The sequence below is a fragment of the Phalaenopsis equestris genome, unplaced genomic scaffold (genome assembly GCF_001263595.1).
Source record: "Phalaenopsis equestris unplaced genomic scaffold, ASM126359v1 Scaffold000107, whole genome shotgun sequence".
In the NCBI taxonomy this organism is placed as follows: domain Eukaryota; kingdom Viridiplantae; phylum Streptophyta; class Magnoliopsida; order Asparagales; family Orchidaceae; genus Phalaenopsis; species Phalaenopsis equestris.
This window is the reverse complement of record NW_018164549.1, coordinates 1,786,484-1,804,663: the sequence shown is the minus strand read 5'-3', so window position 1 is coordinate 1,804,663 and position 18,180 is coordinate 1,786,484. Positions and strand designations below refer to the sequence as shown.

The 18,180-nt window shown below is 37.2% G+C and overlaps 1 protein-coding gene across 1 annotated transcript; it reads left to right on the top strand.

Annotated features, from left to right (window-relative positions):
- The first annotated feature begins 4,786 nt into the window (after window positions 1-4,786).
- LOC110020756 lies at window positions 4,787-6,334 on the top strand. The gene is made up of 3 exons (XM_020718970.1): window positions 4,787-5,498; window positions 5,614-5,835; window positions 5,934-6,334. Exons 1-3 carry the CDS (start codon window positions 5,292-5,294, stop codon window positions 6,159-6,161), a joined length of 657 nt encoding a protein of 218 aa, XP_020574629.1. The 5' UTR covers window positions 4,787-5,291; the 3' UTR covers window positions 6,162-6,334.
- Window positions 6,335-18,180: the final 11,846 nt, after the last annotated feature.

Below are 18,180 nucleotides of genomic sequence, written 5' to 3'. Positions count from 1 at the left end.
GCTTACCACCTAGCTTTTTTAAGTCCATTCTTGAAGTCCTGCAGATCAATGACACTAAGAAATGCCAGCTTTTTCTGACCACTTTGAAAGAAGCCGCACTTCGGTGGTTTAACAGCTTACTGGACGAGATCATCCCATCCTTCTATTAATTTTGAAGAACTCTTCATGGCACACTTTGCCAAAGTGCAGAGGCCAAGGAAGGATACAAAAAACCTGCTCCATATCCGGCAAGGAGAAAATGAAAGCCTACAAGCTTACACAATCCTTTTCTAGAAAAAAAATGTTGGAGGTGAAGAACTTGGAGCCTCTCATCACCTAGACCACTCTGAAGCAGGGGATCCACAAAAAGTAATTCATGTGTGACCTGAACCTACTCAAACCAAGGACCTTTGCAGAGGTCTTGGAATTAGCAAATAATCACATCACTACCGAAGAAGACCTTATGGAGTCCTCAAACACTGAACCTAAGGCATCAAACCACCAGTCATCATGATAGAAGCCAAAAGCGTGATCGAGCCCCTGACGACCAATAGACTGAGAATCCTCAATCTTAGGACGACCGAGGGAGTGACCGAGCTAGTAAGGATCAACGATATTGTTCTAACCAATAGTCTGCTCAATACTAGAGTGACCACATGTCTATCTAGTGTATAAGGTTCGACACCCTTGAACCTATCAATGGACGAGCTAGTCCAACCCATTCAAAACAAGAACTACTTCACAAAAGCCCCTCCACTAATGACTGGAACAACATTACACAATCCGAATAAGTATTGCACCTACCATCAGGACCATGGACATGACACGGAGGAGTGTCATCATCTCTTAAATTTGGTGGAGGAGCTCATCAAGGTCAGAAAGTTGAAAAATTTTCTCACCATTGGAGCATACATAGCGACAGGGGAAGACCTCAGTAGAGAAGCTCGCGGACGGACCAATGAGGATGAACGAAATCCACCTCGCTAGATTCATCCTGGCTATTTTCAGAGCAGGAGGAGGTTTACTCTGACCATCTAGCCTGAGGAGGCACAGATCAAGGGAGGATTGTACCATCACTCCTTACACTTGCACTCACCCTTTGATTACATTTAAAGGTGAATATCTCCTGCAAAAGAGAAACCCATACAAAGAGGCGCTGCTAGGCAGCATCCTGGTCGGCATCAGAAGCTCAGTAAACATCCTATTCAAATCAGCGTTTGATAAGATGGGACTCAAGGCAGACCGATTGGCGACAATGACTGGTCCACTGTTCGACTTCTCCAGTCAAACAGAAGAAGGCTTTGGAGGTGATCATCCCAGCCTTCTCATGGGGAGAGTGAGAAAAATAGTTTACCAATACGAAGAATTTTCTGATGGTGGAATCCCTTCTGACAGAGAAAACCAGTTGACCAATCCTTTAAGTGCCTCCTGCCGATGAGGGAGAACTTGGTAAGATTTCTCAAATTAGTGAAAGTTTTGATGCAAGATACAAGAACCTGCTGATCGAGACCCTTCCCCAACATTGGGTTGTGTTTGCCTGAACAGTTGCAAAGATGCCTAGAGTGCCGATTGACGTTGCCTGCCATCATCAACTCAACATCGGCCCATCTTCTCGATTAGTGCAGCAAAATTTTTTATTGACCGCGAGAGTCCTAGCTGATCTAATAGCAGTAGAAGTCCAAAAACTGAAGGAGGTAGGCTACATTCCAGAAGTCCAATATCTGACTTGGCTCTCAAGTGTAGTAATGGTTCAAAAGCTCAACGATAAAAAGAGGATATGCATTAACTTCACCAATCAAAATTTCATCTGCCTAAAGTATGCCTACCCTTTACTATGGATCCACACATTGGTCACGGATAGGTATTCCCTGATGAGTTTCCTTAGGTATTCCATAAATAGTTTCCTCGATGTCTTCTTTGGCTACCACTAGATAAAAATGCATCTGGCTGACAAGAAAAGGCTTCTTTCATTGTCGTGCAAGAAATTTTTTAGTTAATGCAATGCTCTTCGGGTTGAAGAATGCTGGGGCAACCTAGCATCACCTCATGAATGTAATATTTTCAAATCTAAAAGGAAAAATGTTGAAGACTATGTGTATGATGTCCTTGTAAAAAGTATGTCAGTTGAGCAACACATAGAAGACCTAAAACCACCTTCAAAACACTTTAAAAATTTGATATGAGACTAAATCCTTCAAAATGCACCTTTGATGTCTCAACCGACAAGTTTTTAGGCTTCTTGTTAACTTCCAAAGGATGTTTTATTGTATTTTTTTTTTATTTCATACAGATTAGCGTAGGAGAATTCCAATGCTAAAACCTACAACTACCCAATGATACAAGCCTCCACTAAAACAACGCAATAGCATCAAAAAAGTTCGACGCTGATTAAAGTTGGATATGACCAATGCTAACTAGTGTCGGCCATGTTTGACGCTAAACAACGACAAAATTTTTTACGCTATTTCGTCGTTACGCCAACGTAGCTTGCTTGTTTGATGGTATTTTTTTAGTGACAGCTGTTTTTTATGCTAATTCGGATGTAAACTAAAACCCGACGCTAATGTCAACGCAAAATAAATTAGCAACACCCGATTTAACGCCAGAAAAGACACGATGTTATTCTGACGCTAATCTGAATTAGCATTAGAAAATGACCCAATTAGCATCGGAAATGCCCAACTCTAATCGAGATTTTTCCCTTAGTGTCACAAGAAGTACCGAATAGGACCAGAGGATACAAGCACGGGTAATTAAATTAGATATAATTAAAGAGGATGTTTGAGCCAACCACTATAAGAATGTTGACCCGACGTGATAGCCTATCAGTAGAGCTGATCTAAGGGAAGATCTAGTTTTGCAGTATCTCTAATCATCTAGGGATTCCCGGAAGTTCCTCACTATTTATCAAGGATTGACAACCAATTTAGATCAATTGATCGACCCATATCAAATCAACTTGACTTGACTTGACCAAACTTAGTTGACTGTCCTGATCCCGCCAACGCGATACCAAACTGGCTTACCCGACCGACATAGAAAACAATTAGATGATAGTTATGCTCATACTTGAAAAATACCCTAATTATCCTGATATCACCCACTTTAAAGCAGGGCAAAACAATTTATTACCTCCCCAGGTGAAGTCAAAATCTAGTAATTAGGCTGAAATCCCCAATGACATAAATCATATCCTACTCGGTCAAGTGTTAAGTGTGCTCGATTTCTTTGTTATGAACATGGACTCCAGAACCTACTCTTAGATAGGTACATCGGTGGATGCGATGCAACTGCTACAAAGGACTCCACACAGTTCAAAAACTCTACAATGATTTCTTTTTTATCCAAATATGATTGATTATACATTCATGACTTTACTGTACAAATATCCATAAATAACCTAAAACATAACAACAATCAATACATCATGTAGTGCGATTAATATTAATGATGTTCATTGTCTTATAAAGATTAGTGTAGAATGATTATGACAATCAAGTCAACATGTGACAATATTCTAGCGATAGTAGTCTGAGAAGCATAAAGTTATGTTAATTGTTGCTGAGATGAGAATGCGTAGGCAGATGAGTGATTTTACATTTGAAGACAAATTGCAAAATAAATATTACACTAGATTATATATAATTGAACAAGCGTAATACTTTACTTTTCTATTAAGAACAGGGAGGAAAAAAGGGTTTCGAGCATGCGGGAGAACAAATGATGAAACGAGAGCTTTGATTAAAGGGGCATTTACATTCATACCAATTTCATTGTATATGAGAGGTGGTGCCTCGATCTTCTTAATTTATTTGTGCCTGCCATATGTGAGAGAAACAATTACCCGACAACAAATTAATTTGCAAAAAAAAAAAAAAATACAAAATACCTGTAAATCATTTTGATTAAAAAAAAAAAAAAAAAAAACTTTACAATCTTCTAGCCAAATGGAAGAAGTCCTCCTACTACATCTTTTCCTGGCTTAGGCTCACAGTTGGCACCAAACGAAACTGACAACCAAAAAGACTAAAAGTATGACGCAAGCCCATTGTCCAAACGTATGAACAGGCAAATTTTGTAATTTAAAATATGACGATGAATTTATATGGATGCCCTCGTCACCCAGATAACTGACACCTGTCTAATTTCTCATATTGCTCGCTCAGCCGGCCCAGCCGGCCCAACCATCCGACGTCAGCCGACTCATTCCGTGAAATTACCAAGGTTAAAATCGTCTAATAAAGCCGGCGGGATGGTACAGCCACCCACCGTCACGCCAGATCACACACAGAAGCCCACCTCATCCACGTGTGCGCCATCTTGGGCCCACTTCTTCCCCGCCGCGTCGTTCCCAACCGCATGGCATGGAATAATATTAAGAAAACAAATAAATTGAAATTCATTAATTTTTTTTTTGAAAAATATAATTATTAAATGTTTATGTTATTTCTATTTTAGAGTTACGCCGTAATGGAGCAAAAGGAGAATAGAATTTATATGGAAATTAGTAACTTGTCAATGATATATATAACAAAAAAAAGTTTCATGATAATTTATGATACTTTTTATGGTCATTCTAATTTATTATGCCAAAATATATCATCAATAATACTAAATAAATAACTATTTACTTTTTTGATTTATTTTATGCATTAGAAAAATGTTTTATTTACTTTGCCACTTTTTAAAATTAACTATTTTCAATACTACTAAATATATAATTAATCAATCAAAATTAATATTACAACAAATTCAATTTAACTAAAATAGGCGTGCGATTCCTCAATCACTCTTCGGTTAGGTCCTTTTTTAAAAATAATTTCCTGTTTCATCATATCATGACATTGCAATGCTGACGTGGCATCCAACAAACGAATCGAGTCCCACAAATATCGATACATGGCTGCCACGAGTCACTTTCTAGTAGGCGGTAGAAGGGACCAAGCAGCGGATCCAGAGTCGACCATGCGTAGGCAAGTGGTCGAACCTACGAAGAGACGCAAAGAACAGATCAAGAGGAAGCGTACGCCGAGCGCCCCAAAAAAAAAAAACCCAAAACCGGCCTGGGTAAATCGGACGGTCCGCAAACCCCCGCATCAACTCCAATCAATCACACCCGTCGGCTTCACAACCTGTGGTTCTTGCCTACACCATACCTTCCTTCCTAACGAGCAATGCCCCCAAGCGAAGAAGGGGGGCGTTGTTTACTTGCTGCGCTCTAAGTTCGCGCATCGCTTTCCTTCTCCCCCTTCATCTCAATCCGTGGATTTTGCCGGCATTGTGGGATCGACGGCAGCGATATCTCCAGCGAGATGACGATGAGGCGGGTGGCGGCATCGCTGGTGCCGCCCTGGCTGGAGCCCCTGCTCACGACCCCCTTCTTCTCGATTTGTTCGGCTCATGCGGAGGCCGCGCGCAACGAACGGAACATGTTCTGTCTCGACTGCGGGGACACCGGCTCCGGTGCATTCTGCCTCTATTGTCGCTCGGAGCAACATGCCGGGCATCGCGTGATTCAGGTCAGCCGAAGCTGCATTCTATTGGATCTGTGAAATTCGCTTTGTCTCTTTTTTATGCGTCTATTAAACGAAAGGAAATGTTGCCGGCGGCGGGTAATGTGGCGGCGGAGGACAGATACGGCGGTCGTCTTACCACGATGTGGTTCGTGTGGCGGAGATCCAGAAGGTTCTAGAGATCGGGGGAGTTCAGACATATGTGATCAACAGCGCGAGAGTTCTCTTCCTCAACGAGCGGCCCCAACCACGTCCCAGCGGGAAGGGTGCATCCCCGCACACGTGTGAGATCTGCGCGCGATCGCTGCTCGATCCCTTCCGGTTCTGCTCGCTGGGCTGCAAGGTCCAATGACTTCTCTCTCTCTCTCTCTCTCTCTCTCTCTTCCCTCTCGGTCTCTCTGTTTGCCGAACTGAATGAGACGAGCTTTGTCTGCGTTGCAGTTAGTGGGAATTAAGCGTAATGGGGACGCGACCTTCGTGCCGCCGGGGGACGACGAAGAAGAGAGGCCGGCGGCGAGCAGCGCCGGGGGAGGAAGCCGGCGATGGGAAGAGGGGGTGGAGGAGGAGCAGAACAAGGCGGTGGGTAGGTCACGCGACTTCCGCACGGCCACGCTTCCTAACTCACGGAGGCGGAAGGGGGTACCTCGCCGCGCCCCCTTCTCTTCCTGATACAATTTACCAAAATACCCTTCCTTCCATTTTCTCTTTCTATCTCTAACACGCAAGGTAGACGGCGACGGCCATGGCGGCAGAGGGAAAGAAAACAAACCATCGAAGCCAAAAAAGAAAAAAAAAAAAAAAAAAAAAAAAAAAAAAAAAAGAAGAAAAGCTTACTTCCGGTATACTGTAGTGGCGGTTCCGGATTCGGAATCCGTGATTGCTGTGAGAAATTTTTAGAAAGTGCCTCCCCCCCCCCCCCCCCCCCCCAAATACCTCGCCTCATTTTAAAATTTATTTTAAAGAGCAGTGGCAATAAAAGTGGGCACAATTTATTACATTTTTATTTATTTTGTTTGATTTTGGTTGTAATGGAAATAAATTAAGGATTAGATCTACATGAGCGAGAAGCCCACCATCACATGGAAAGCTAGTTGTTATGGGAGTGGAAAGAGGAAGCGCGGCCCTCAATTCTAGGGTGGGACAGCGTATTATATTCCCCCCTATACTCGCCAACTCTAGTAGACATCTAGCTCCCTCTTATTTTGTGATTGATTTTAGATGTAAATTTTGAGTCACGGTATTGTTGTCAATTCGTATTTGTTACGACCAGGAGGAAATCTCGGTGAATCGATACGGGAGATTTGTGGCAGTTTTTTGTTTCTTGCATTTCGGACGTTGACAATACTACGAAAAGAAATGAATTTTTATGAAAAAAAAATTGGGGCATTTACATACATACATATCACTAAATTTTTATGTGGCTAATATCTAAACTTTAGTTTTTATATTTATACCATCTAAATCTTTTATATGGCATAAAGATATCATTATTTTAATTTTTAAAAAGGTGAAATAAGCTTTTATGTAAATACATAAGAATTGAGTGGCCTGTATGTAAATTTTTCAAAAAAAAATTTTGGGTGTGATGGATAAAAATTTGTTAGTTATAAATATCAGTAAAGAATTAAATGGTTCAATATTAAAAAAAAAAAGATTAATTATGATGTTTTTTAGTTATAATGACAATGCCAATCAAAGATGCTTTTTTGTGGCATCATAATAAAATAGTTTTCTACTGCTTATGATATGATAATATATTCAGGCCATGACATACCAGAAAGTGATGTGGTGATGAAGAAATTGAGGGAGGTGAAAATGATAGTTCCAAAAATATTGTTTATGATAGGTTTGAAGAAGGTTGTATTGACAAACATGAACATGAAGGTTGTATTAAAGTTAAGGCTGATGCTAGTGATAAACTAGCGAGTGAGGTGGCAATAGCCTTGAGGGTTGAAGCACTATATAAGCTAAAAGAGAAGATTATTAATATATTTGGAGGTAGTGATAATGACAAGACCAAGGGAATATTTGCTACAAAATAAGGCTAATCACTACTCAAGCTTAGAGATCATGAAAATGTTAAGCTTGAATGCAGTGAAATTTTAGAAGTAACGCGAAATGAAAATAGAAATGATAAATATTATAAGCATAATAATGATAATAATGTAGCCTAAAATAATAAAAACTGTAACAAATGACCTAATGATGTGCATTGATAATAAATATCATAAACAATGAATTTGGTCATTGTTTTTGGTTTGACCTAAACCCAACTCACATAACTCGAAAGTGGTAATTTTGTATCTACTTGGGCTAATTCAAACCAAACCAACATAATATATGAGTTGGCCCATACCCAAATCTCTTAAATGAGTTTGAGTTGAGAGTTCTCATATTTTTTCTTGTATTAACTTGATAAAATAAAGGATAAGGAATTTGGGTCACCTATGAGTCTAGATGCCTAGTAGCTCATCCAATAAATCAAGTCTCAGAGTTGAGCAACCTAAGATACAACTTTACTATTATGGCCTTAATTTGGGTCCATCATCCTTGTAATAGACTAAAGATTCTAACTAGGTCATCAAATAGATTAGGGTTTAAGTTTGGGCTAACCATTGGATTGTGTTGAAGAAGCTTGATCATGCTTCACCAAGGTGGTTAAGGTGTTCACATTGGATGTAAGGACAATTTAACGTCTTAAAGGGCATCTAGTAGGCTAATAATAATGTAAACGCTAAGTAGCTTGATTTAGTTTGATTAGGCTCTAAGGAGGATACTTATTGTGAAACCCTTAGGTAGATGAAGCAGAATTCTTAAACTTTGAGGAGCATCTTGGTGTATGCGTGCACTCTTAAGATGGGCAACCTCCTAAGAAGTTGTACCATTTGGGCAAAATCATGAGGCTATTAGGCTAAATTAAACCTATAATATATTGATGAGTAAGAGTTCAAATTGTCACACCTATATTGAATTGAGATAGATTTCGTTTGACTTCCTTAATATGGGTCATTTCGGTTTAAATTTTGTCTAATTAGTGGCAAGTAAATATTGGCTGGTCATCTAAGTATTCTTTGGATCCTCCACAGTCCATTAGGTCAGGAGATGTTTTAAGGATAAAATGTGTTTAGTTCAGAAAAACAAGGCTAATCAATTTTTTACCTTAATGAAACATATAGATGATTGGGTAGGTTATAAATATCAAACCTTCCTTAAGATCATACATGAAGGGATATAATTTGTGATGCTAAAAGAGCATCATAGAGCTAAAAAAAAATGTTCTAGGTTGAAACATAGTGAGTAGAAATAGTAATAATTTTAAAAAAATAATGATGAAAAAGGTCACGATGCACTTTGCATTTTAGTGACTCCATGATTGTTATTGGCCATGACAAGGGAAAATCATATGCTACTAAAGAGATAAACCCTCACACATAACCTATATCATGTGCAAGGCCTAGCTTAGCTTATGTTGGGGACCAGTTAACCTTGATTTTGTTGGTTCAAGTTGTTGTGATGTCGACATAAGTGATTAAGGTTACATCAATTTAGTGTGATTGCCTCAAGCTTGCGACAAGGTTGATTATCGTTGTTTGAAAATTAGCTAAATTGAATCAATCAAAGTGAGCCTAATTTGATCCTTTTAGGTCATCTCGAGATATACATTTTGTTGAAACTCAAGTTTGATAAGATACTAAAAAACATGATCAAAATATCACTTTATATTTTGAAAATGTCATGGATCCGAGAAGAACCTCGATGACCTCCAAAACTATCATATTGTTTTGTTTTATGCTTTGAAGATGATGTTATTGATATTTATTCCTGTCATTTATTACTTAAGGCATACATCTACATGATATCTGATCATTCAAATAGTCTGGAAGATAGGATGATTTATGTCGTATAAGAAGACGACCTCATAATCCTAAGAGAGTTAGGACTTATGTCGCACGACATGATTGTGCAGAAGTCTAAAAGATGAGGTGAGGATTTATGTCGCACTATATAGACAAACTTGAAGTACTATGGATTGGTTATTTAAGTATAAAGAATGGTTTTGCTGACAGAGATCTTGTTTCATGTCGGGTCTTGATTCATTGGTGGAAGTCCTTTATCATTCGATTGCATTTTCATTGTGGGGCTCCAGGTTTAAGGTTTATATGTGAACATGTAATTAATGTTGAATCTCATGGCATGCCGCAGTGTACCTCCTAGCATATGACCTACTGTTGTCTTCCGTAGAGCCCTTGCAAATATTATAAACAAATGCAGAGGTAAAAGAAATAAAAAGGTGTAGTAAAAATGCAGTAAAGTGTGGTAAATTTAAAATAAACATGCGTACCTAGGACTCTTGTCACTGTTGCAAGGTTAGTACGACATAACATAGTGATTTGCCAGAAATTTAAACAAATTATAAGAAATTCCTAGGAAAACTTAAACAATTCGTAAGAAAACTCGAATGAATAAAATAAAGCACAATGTCTCATACAGAAGATCGAGACTAAGTGTAAGAATTTTAGTAATTGGGGAGCTCAGAACCAAGACTGAAGCCCGAGAGATTCTGCTCGAAGGAACTCCGTAGGCAACTTGTAGGTATCATGTATTTGAGACCCAACATAGGTTAAATGGCTACCGACTAGGCAACCATAGGAGAGTGGTCCTCAACTTGGTCTTTATGATTAACATATGCATTTGTCCAGAATAGTATTTTATAAATTAAATTTTAATTTGTTCTGCAAAAGTAGTTTGAATTTTGTAAACATTTATCAAACAAAATACTGGTTTTCATTCAAATAGTACATTTTCTATTGTACTTTTGAAAATCAAACATTCAAAAATCAGTCACACAGATGGACTGAGACTACCGATCACCCATGAGAACGAGGGGTAACTCTTTATTAAATGTTAGGGGGTAGCAATGCCAATACCTGACCTATTTATGAATCTAGGACATACTTTACTCCTTACATACCCAGATATCGTTCTCATCATCGCTCCTACCAACACAATCTTCAAACTTACACCAATGTGATGATCCATATGTGGTATTCAAAATATCCCCAATTTCCATAAGAATCTAAGTATAATGTTCAAGATCAAATCTCAGAGCATTGAGTTTTATTGTAGGATAGATAGTAATAGGGTTTACATTAATGATTTATATTAAAAGGGTCCCGAGTTATATCTGTTGGGTTCTTAAGATTTTGAGAAAAAAACTTCAACAAATTTAGGTAAGCCCAAATGTCCTCTAACAATGACCAAAATCTTATAAAGATGCTTGGGGAGTGACCTTGAACAACTTTAACATCTCCTGGATCATTTCAAGTTGATTTGGTCTTACTATATTGTTGAATTGATCGACCCTAGTTAAGTTAAAACTTCATAACAATGTTTTAAATTGTGCTCAATTTTCATATGTCAATTAACCCTTGAGTAGGAAAAGTAGTAACTTTTTTAGTGTTATGTTTGAGATTGATGTGGGCAGTCACCCCTAGAGGAAAGCTTATTCACTTAAGGAAATTTTATTCTCCCTTCTCTAATGAGCTTGTGCTTGTAGTATTTTAAAATTTTTTATGAAAAGTTCTTTTTTTTTTTGTTTTCTAATCCTTTTTAAATGATTTTTTAGATCAAGCCCAGCTCACTACAAAGCTCTTGGACCTTTTAAGGATAAATTTATAATGTCAAAAAATTTTTATGATTGACAGTTTGAATTATGCTTAACCATTGGTTTGGGGCTTTAGATCAGTGAATTTTTGACCTCCTGTCTTGTGCCTCTCACACTTGGATCATCCAAACTTCATTATCTTCCAATCCTCAATAACTTGAATAATTACAATTTTGCCCTTTGATAAAAAATAGTGTGGATTAGTTTCTACCTTTCTACCCTTGTGTTTCAATCTTCTCAGAGGATTAATTATCATAAGTATATCTCTTTTACCCTCCGGTTTAACCTAAATTTTAATTAGAATACAAAAGTCCAAAATTTCCTACCCCATAACTCTTTTAATTTAAGTCAAATGACAATGAAACTTTGTTGGCTTGTCACTCATGAGATAATTGAAACATCAGAAGAAAATTTAGATTTTTTTGATATTTATTTATTTTTTGTAATCATTTTGGTCCACAATTATGAATTTATGATCTTAATTAATTTAATTAATCAAACAATATCTTCTATCCTTAGAAAAATTCATGTGTGTTCCTATGGATCAGAGGACCACTTAGAAAATTTTTTATAAATTTTTTAATTATATTTTAATTTTAATAATTTTCAATTTATTTTAAGGAATAAATAAATAGAAAAAATATTTTTATTTTAGAAATCCATTTTTTAATTTTTCATTGATCTTTATAACTTCATAGAACTCAGAACAATTAATTTATATTTTTTGTGGTTTTTATTTTATATGTTATAATTATTTTAATAAAAAACATAACAAAATATATTTAACTACTTATAATACATTTTTATCATTTTCAAAATTTATAAAAGTATTTCTAAGTTGTTTTTTTATTATGGAGTAATTGGTGACATTTTAGGATAAATTTGTATTTTTTGTAATTTTAAATAATTTCAATAATTTTTATTTAAGAAAATAGCTTAAAAATGAACTTTTTATTTTGATTTTATTTTATTTCTCCTAGGTGCTTCCGACCTCAAAGAACACCCCAAACTTAATTTTGCAATTTTTTTTTTAATTTTTATTTTATTTTCTATAATTATTTTAAACAAAAATTACTATATTATTAAAAAGACAAATTTTCATATTAAAAATAAGTTTTCTGGTTTTAAAATTTTTTTGTAAACTTCATAGGGTTATTTTTTTTAATCAAAAGTATTTTTAGTGGAATTTTTTAGTTGTATTTACATACTTTAATTTTTTATTGATTTTAAAATAGAAAAAAACTTAATAATGCATTTTTTTAATCCCATTTTTATTATTCCTTGGATCCTCTTACCACTATAAATGCAAGAGACTTGCTTTTTTATATTTTTTGGTTTTGAAACTTTTTTTTTATAGTTTTTAATTGAGACAGAGGCGAAATTCTTAGATAATTAGGGCTTTTGATGCTAGGGGTGTCCTCTGACCTTGAAAAAATCAGAGAACATTCTTAAAGTCATCAGGAATAAGCTCTCAAAATTTCATGAAATTTGACAATTTTTTAGTTAATTATAATAAAATTTTTTTATGGGGTTTTTAAATAATTCAAAATATAATATGTAATAAATATTTTTTAATTTTTAATCTATTAAATAATACTCTGTCAACTGAGCACATAGTTATTTTTATTTTATTTTATGATTTTTTTACCAAGATATGAATTTTTTAAGTTAAATATCATTTTCTATATTTAATTAAACCAGAAAACCTGATTTTCCTACTTATTCGACTTCACACTGCGCCATCCTTGGCGTCTCTAAACTCTCATGCATTGCTCGGTGATTCGTCACGCTTTATACCTCAACCGGTGACTTAGCCAGTGGTTCATGTAACATTTCTTCGTGTGATCCGATCTCCGTCGTCCATTTGATACACACACGAATGGACAACATCCATTCATCTTCCCCAATCTTTCATAACGCGTGAACCGTCTGCGTTTAAACTCTAAGATCTCACACGATACTCAACTAAATTAAGTGTGATTTGTTCCTGCACTTTCATATAAGTGAGATGAACAAATTCATACGACTAGATACACATGAAATATAAATTTTTTTCACAAATGTCCAAACTGAGGCAAAATTAGAGATTTTCGAGCTATACCTTTGTCCAAGAGGTAAGGCCTCGATTGGGTTGGTTAAGAAGCTTTGTCTTGGTCCCACGAACGTCCTCTAAGCACCATTTGCTCTATGGTTGAGTCTAAATATGACTTTGGTTGGAGAGTGGCTTGAGTGTGGTCTAGAGTTTGGTTAGAGAGCTCGTGAACGTAGAATTTTGATCGGGGAAGTGGTTTTGAGATATGGTAAAGCATTTGGAACAATCAATTTGGACTTTTGAGAAGTTTGGTGAAGTGACAAAAAAAGTCTTGAATTTGAGCTTGGAAATTAGGGTTTTGTGGTCAGTTTGAGGGCTTGAAAGTGGTAGGGATGAGCTTCGTGCTAGTGCTAGGGTTTGGAGACAATTGGGCGAAGTTCCCCTTAGGTTAGTGTACTTTTTTCTCTTTTGGCCATGTGATGGTAGTGCTTTTATAGGCAGAGAATTAAGGTTTAATTTAGCTAGCCAGCGAGTCCAAGGTGGCGCATAATTGGAGGGAAAACAAGTGCCAATATCCAATGGGAGTGAGCCAAGTGGGGAAGTTCAAATTTTGAGTTTTGACCATTGGTTTCCTCTCGTGTTTGGTGTTTTTTTGTGGCTAGGATGACCGACTGACCTATGGGAGGTCACCATTTTATTGAGGGAGTTCATTGGTTGGCAAATGTGAAGCCAGTTGAGTTGTATCATGTGTCCATGAGTGGATTGAATTAGAAGGAAATTTAGGCCACTTTCGGGTTTGATTTGGGTTTGGTCCATTGAAAAGGCTTGGTTCATCTCCCCATGGTGGCTGGTGTGACTTTTTAGTCTTTAGGTTCAGATCATTAAGTCCCATCCATGGGGTTAGAGTTTGAACATAGGTTATGGATGAGGTGAAAAATTTTCTTGGAGGCTTGAAAGTAGCTCTACCTTTTTCTGTTTAGGGGAGGATGGTATGTGGGGTCTAAGGAGGCTTGCATGTGGCTTGGCCATGACTTAGAGGCATGTATATGACTTGGTTATTTTCATGAAGAAGGAAAGTGGAAAATGGGGTACTTTGTGAGGTGGTGTCATGAGGAAAAAACTGGTTTATTAAATTATGAACTTTAGGACTTAGGGTTTGGTTTTAATCAAATGGATGAGAGGGGAATTTCATATCATTTGAGCTCATTTGATTTTGAAGAAGGTTAAAAGTTGGGCTTGGAATTTGGGCTTTTGAATTTTGATGTAAAGATTTTAATTTTGGGCTTGGATTCAATGTTAATGATTTTGAAAATTAATCATGATGGGTTTCATGAAATTTTGAATTTGTGATGAATGAATTTGGGACTTGAATTGGATTTGGATTTTTCATTTGGTGGATATTGGGTGAAATTGGATATTTCTGTAAAATTGGGCATTTTGGGAGTTTTGTAAATTTAGAGAAGTTTGGTGAATTTCTGTAAATTTGATGACTAGTATTGGTTTTGGCAAAGTTTTGAGTGAAATTGAAAATTTTGGGTATTTTGGGGAATTTTGGTATTTTTTGGAGATTTTGGACAATGTTGGATGGTTTTAGGTGGTGATCATGCAAGCCATGGAAAACCTTTCTAAAGTCCTATGATCCTTATGAGAACTCATCTTAGAGCCCCCACATGTTGGTCCTAGTCATCCTAACCCAGAGTTAAGAACTCGGGATCACCCACATGAATCTTCAAAAGAGTTAAGGAGTAGTTGTGGACCTCAAGGAATAGATGGATAAATTTGGGTGAATTGATGGTTTTAGGTGTGTTAGAGAAGTTGTGGTGAGTTCAAGTGTGTGTGTGTAAGACCAAGTCATACATGGTTGCCCTATGGTCAATTGATCTTATAGGAACTCATTATTGAGCCTTCACATGTTGGTCTTAGCCATTTCAAGTGACAAATGAAGACTTGTGACCACCCATGTGGGATTTCACAAGAAGAGTCAAGAAGTATTTAGAATTTGTATTTGAGTGGATTCCATCACTAGTCTTCTAGGATAGTCAACAAGAAAGTCCTATGGCTATATCCTAGGCTTCTAAAGAACAGAATCAGACCTCATAAAAAATGAGGTCGACAAGCTTCGATCTACTTGGAAGATTAATTGATCGTTACTATAAGGAATTTTGTTGGCCTTTGGATTGGAGGAAAGGACCCATGATGTCCATACCTCAATTGGTGAAAAGCGAGAGAGTTGAAATTTTTTGAATTTCGTGTGTCGGTTGGTGATGTAGGGGTGCGTATTTCTGGCATTGCTCACATCTTCTAGAAAACATTTTGGCATCGTTGAGGAGTGTGGGTTGGAAGTAGCCATGTCATTACACCCGATAAGCTAAAGTTTTTCTCTATAATGGCTTCTACATTCTCTGCAGTGCACCTCCTTGAGAACGTCTAACGCTTCATCTTTTCTTAGGCACATTAGATATACTGAGTTCACTGATTTCTTAAAGAGCTTTCCCTCTATCATTAGGTACAACACAACCTTAATTTTGAAGCGTCTTGGGTTTGTAACATCTACCGATATTTTTTCTATCTCTAGGTAGAGATTGCAAGGATCCATCCAACTTTTCACTACTTCGAATACACTTCCATTGCCTCTGATTCCATGACAGCTGGTCAAATAAGCCTCTGTAGAGTCTTGCCCAAGTAGATGAATTTGGATAGAATAATAGTGATGTGGTTTTCCTCATGATCCATGTGTTATATCCAGAAGTTCTTGAACCTTTATATTTCCTTTCATGTTTAGACTAGGTATTTGACCAATACTTCATCTCGAGCCTTGAACTCTCCGTTGAATTGATTAACCACCGACAGAGAGTCTGACCTTATCAACAGATCTTGAGCACCTATTTCGTAAGCCCAACGAAGACCAATGATCAACACTTCGTATTATGCTTGGTTATTTGTAACCTTAAATTAGACCAACGATTCGAAGGAAGCCACATGGTCTGCTTGGTCACTCTTCCCTTTGTAAGGATCCAATGGGAATCCTTAGCTTTGTCAAGAGAATATTTTCTAGCATTCATCAAGAAAAGGCCCCACCTACATTTGGCAGAGCGGTCGCTACTATTTGATCCACCCAGAGCTTAATCATCGACGTAGATGTTGTATTGTCAGCGAGTCAGGAGTCCCCTTGCTCTTCAATCGGTCGGTCGCAAAACTGGCTATTAGGTGCAGGTGGATCTTTGAGTGGGCCCTTCTAATGGCAAGTTTCTCAAGATTCTCTTTTCAAGTGTTGCTTGAATGTTCCTCTAAGTTATGACCGCTTGGAGGCCCTCTAAAAGTTCCATTATCTGTGCTCAAAATGCCTGGACCTCTTCGTGGATGTCTCGCCATACCATTTCTCTATTGAATTCCATGGGTACCACATCCATCTATAAGGTTTCTCCTTCGCAATTGGCTTTTCTTCTCGTCCGGGGCATGTCCACGATCACCACATCCCCTTTTAGGATGTTGAATCCTAGATTGTCCTTCGAAAAAACACGCCTCGAAGTTGGAGTCTAGAGACGGAGAATAGGAGAGAGAGAGACCAACAAAGAATTCATGAGAGAAGATTTAAGGAACAAAGTCACTTTATTCATCATTTAACCTTCTATTAATAGGAGGTCTTTTTGTACAAATAAAGAAAGTAGGGAGAAATTATGGATATCACGCTTAATTACTGAAGGAGGGAGCGATTATGGAAACTGCCCTTAATGCAAGTAGTATGCTGATTTGTTACTCGATTTAGATGATTTAATTCTGGATTTGTATTACAATTTGAATTTGAATATGGAAGCTATCAGTTGGTCGACATGTTTGAGTTTGGTTGACCAAGGTGACCGGTTGAATGACGATTATTCCTACGGAAGCAAATTAGGCTGGTCGTCCAGTTGCGACCGAATGCTCCTAGGACTGCAAGAGTGGCTTTCCAACAAGATCCATTGACACCATGTGCTGATTGACTTTGATCGAGTGGTCAGTGGTCAAATAGTTAGCTCAGATCATGCTCCTTTAGTCTGATATTTTGATTGCCTGACAGTCATCCCTAGTCGTAAGGTCGCTTTGAGATTCATGCCCGCAGCTTTCCATACAAATATACTTCCATGATAAAAAGGCATATTAGTTCCCTTGCCACCCAAAACAGGAAAATTATTAGGAAAAAAGGTGGTATTCTTAGTCAAGTTTACTTTAGACCAAAGAAAGAGAGAAAAAAGATATAATCATTTTAAAAATTTTTATCAAATTTAAAAAAGGAAAACATACATGAATTTTCTAATTGTACACCTGAAAATCTAATAGGTCAAGCTAGACACACCAACCTATAAATTTTGCTATGATAGGCCACAATGTGAGTACACAAACCCCCTAACCTGCAAGGGAGCCAGTCAACCTTCTCTATTCAAAACCATTAAGGAGCTTGATTTGCACCAGCTCACTACTAGCTGAACATTGATCAAGGTGGTGGTTCGACAATTCATCAACATAGAATTCATCGTCAACATTAATGGCTTAGGAATTAACTAACAGTAAGATCAAATGCTCTTCCGGGTCTTATTTATGACTTTTGGATTGAGTAAACTCAACACGATCTTCATGGAAAGTTATCCGAGAGACAAGGTCACAAATTCACTACAACCGATTCAAATCTTACCCTCAACTTATTCATCTAGAATAAGCTTACATCTCACTAACTTGGACTTATCCAATCACTCAATTATCAAGTTTGTTACAAGATCAATTTCGCCATAAAGACGGTATGGCTCCACCAGTGCCATGCTATACTTCTCAGTAGAACATTTTATTGCGTGCCATGACATTTTATTTATTTTCATCCATGTAATCATGTTTCCCCATATATATAATCCTGGCATTTGATATACCCCTTCAATTAATAGCCCTATTTAACTATATTTTGATCATCATATGTTTGTGCCCCATATGATCCCAATCAAATACAAGAGCCAACTACTGGT

Coding starts and splice junctions, on each gene's coding strand:
- LOC110020756 (XM_020718970.1), top strand. CDS start 5,292: ATGACGATGAGGCGGGTGGCGGCATCGCTGGTGCCGCCCTGGCTGGAG. Junction 5,499..5,613: donor CCGGGCATCGCGTGATTCAG/GTCAGCCGAAGC, acceptor GGCGGAGGACAG/ATACGGCGGTCGTCTTACCA. Junction 5,836..5,933: donor TCTGCTCGCTGGGCTGCAAG/GTCCAATGACTT, acceptor TCTGCGTTGCAG/TTAGTGGGAATTAAGCGTAA.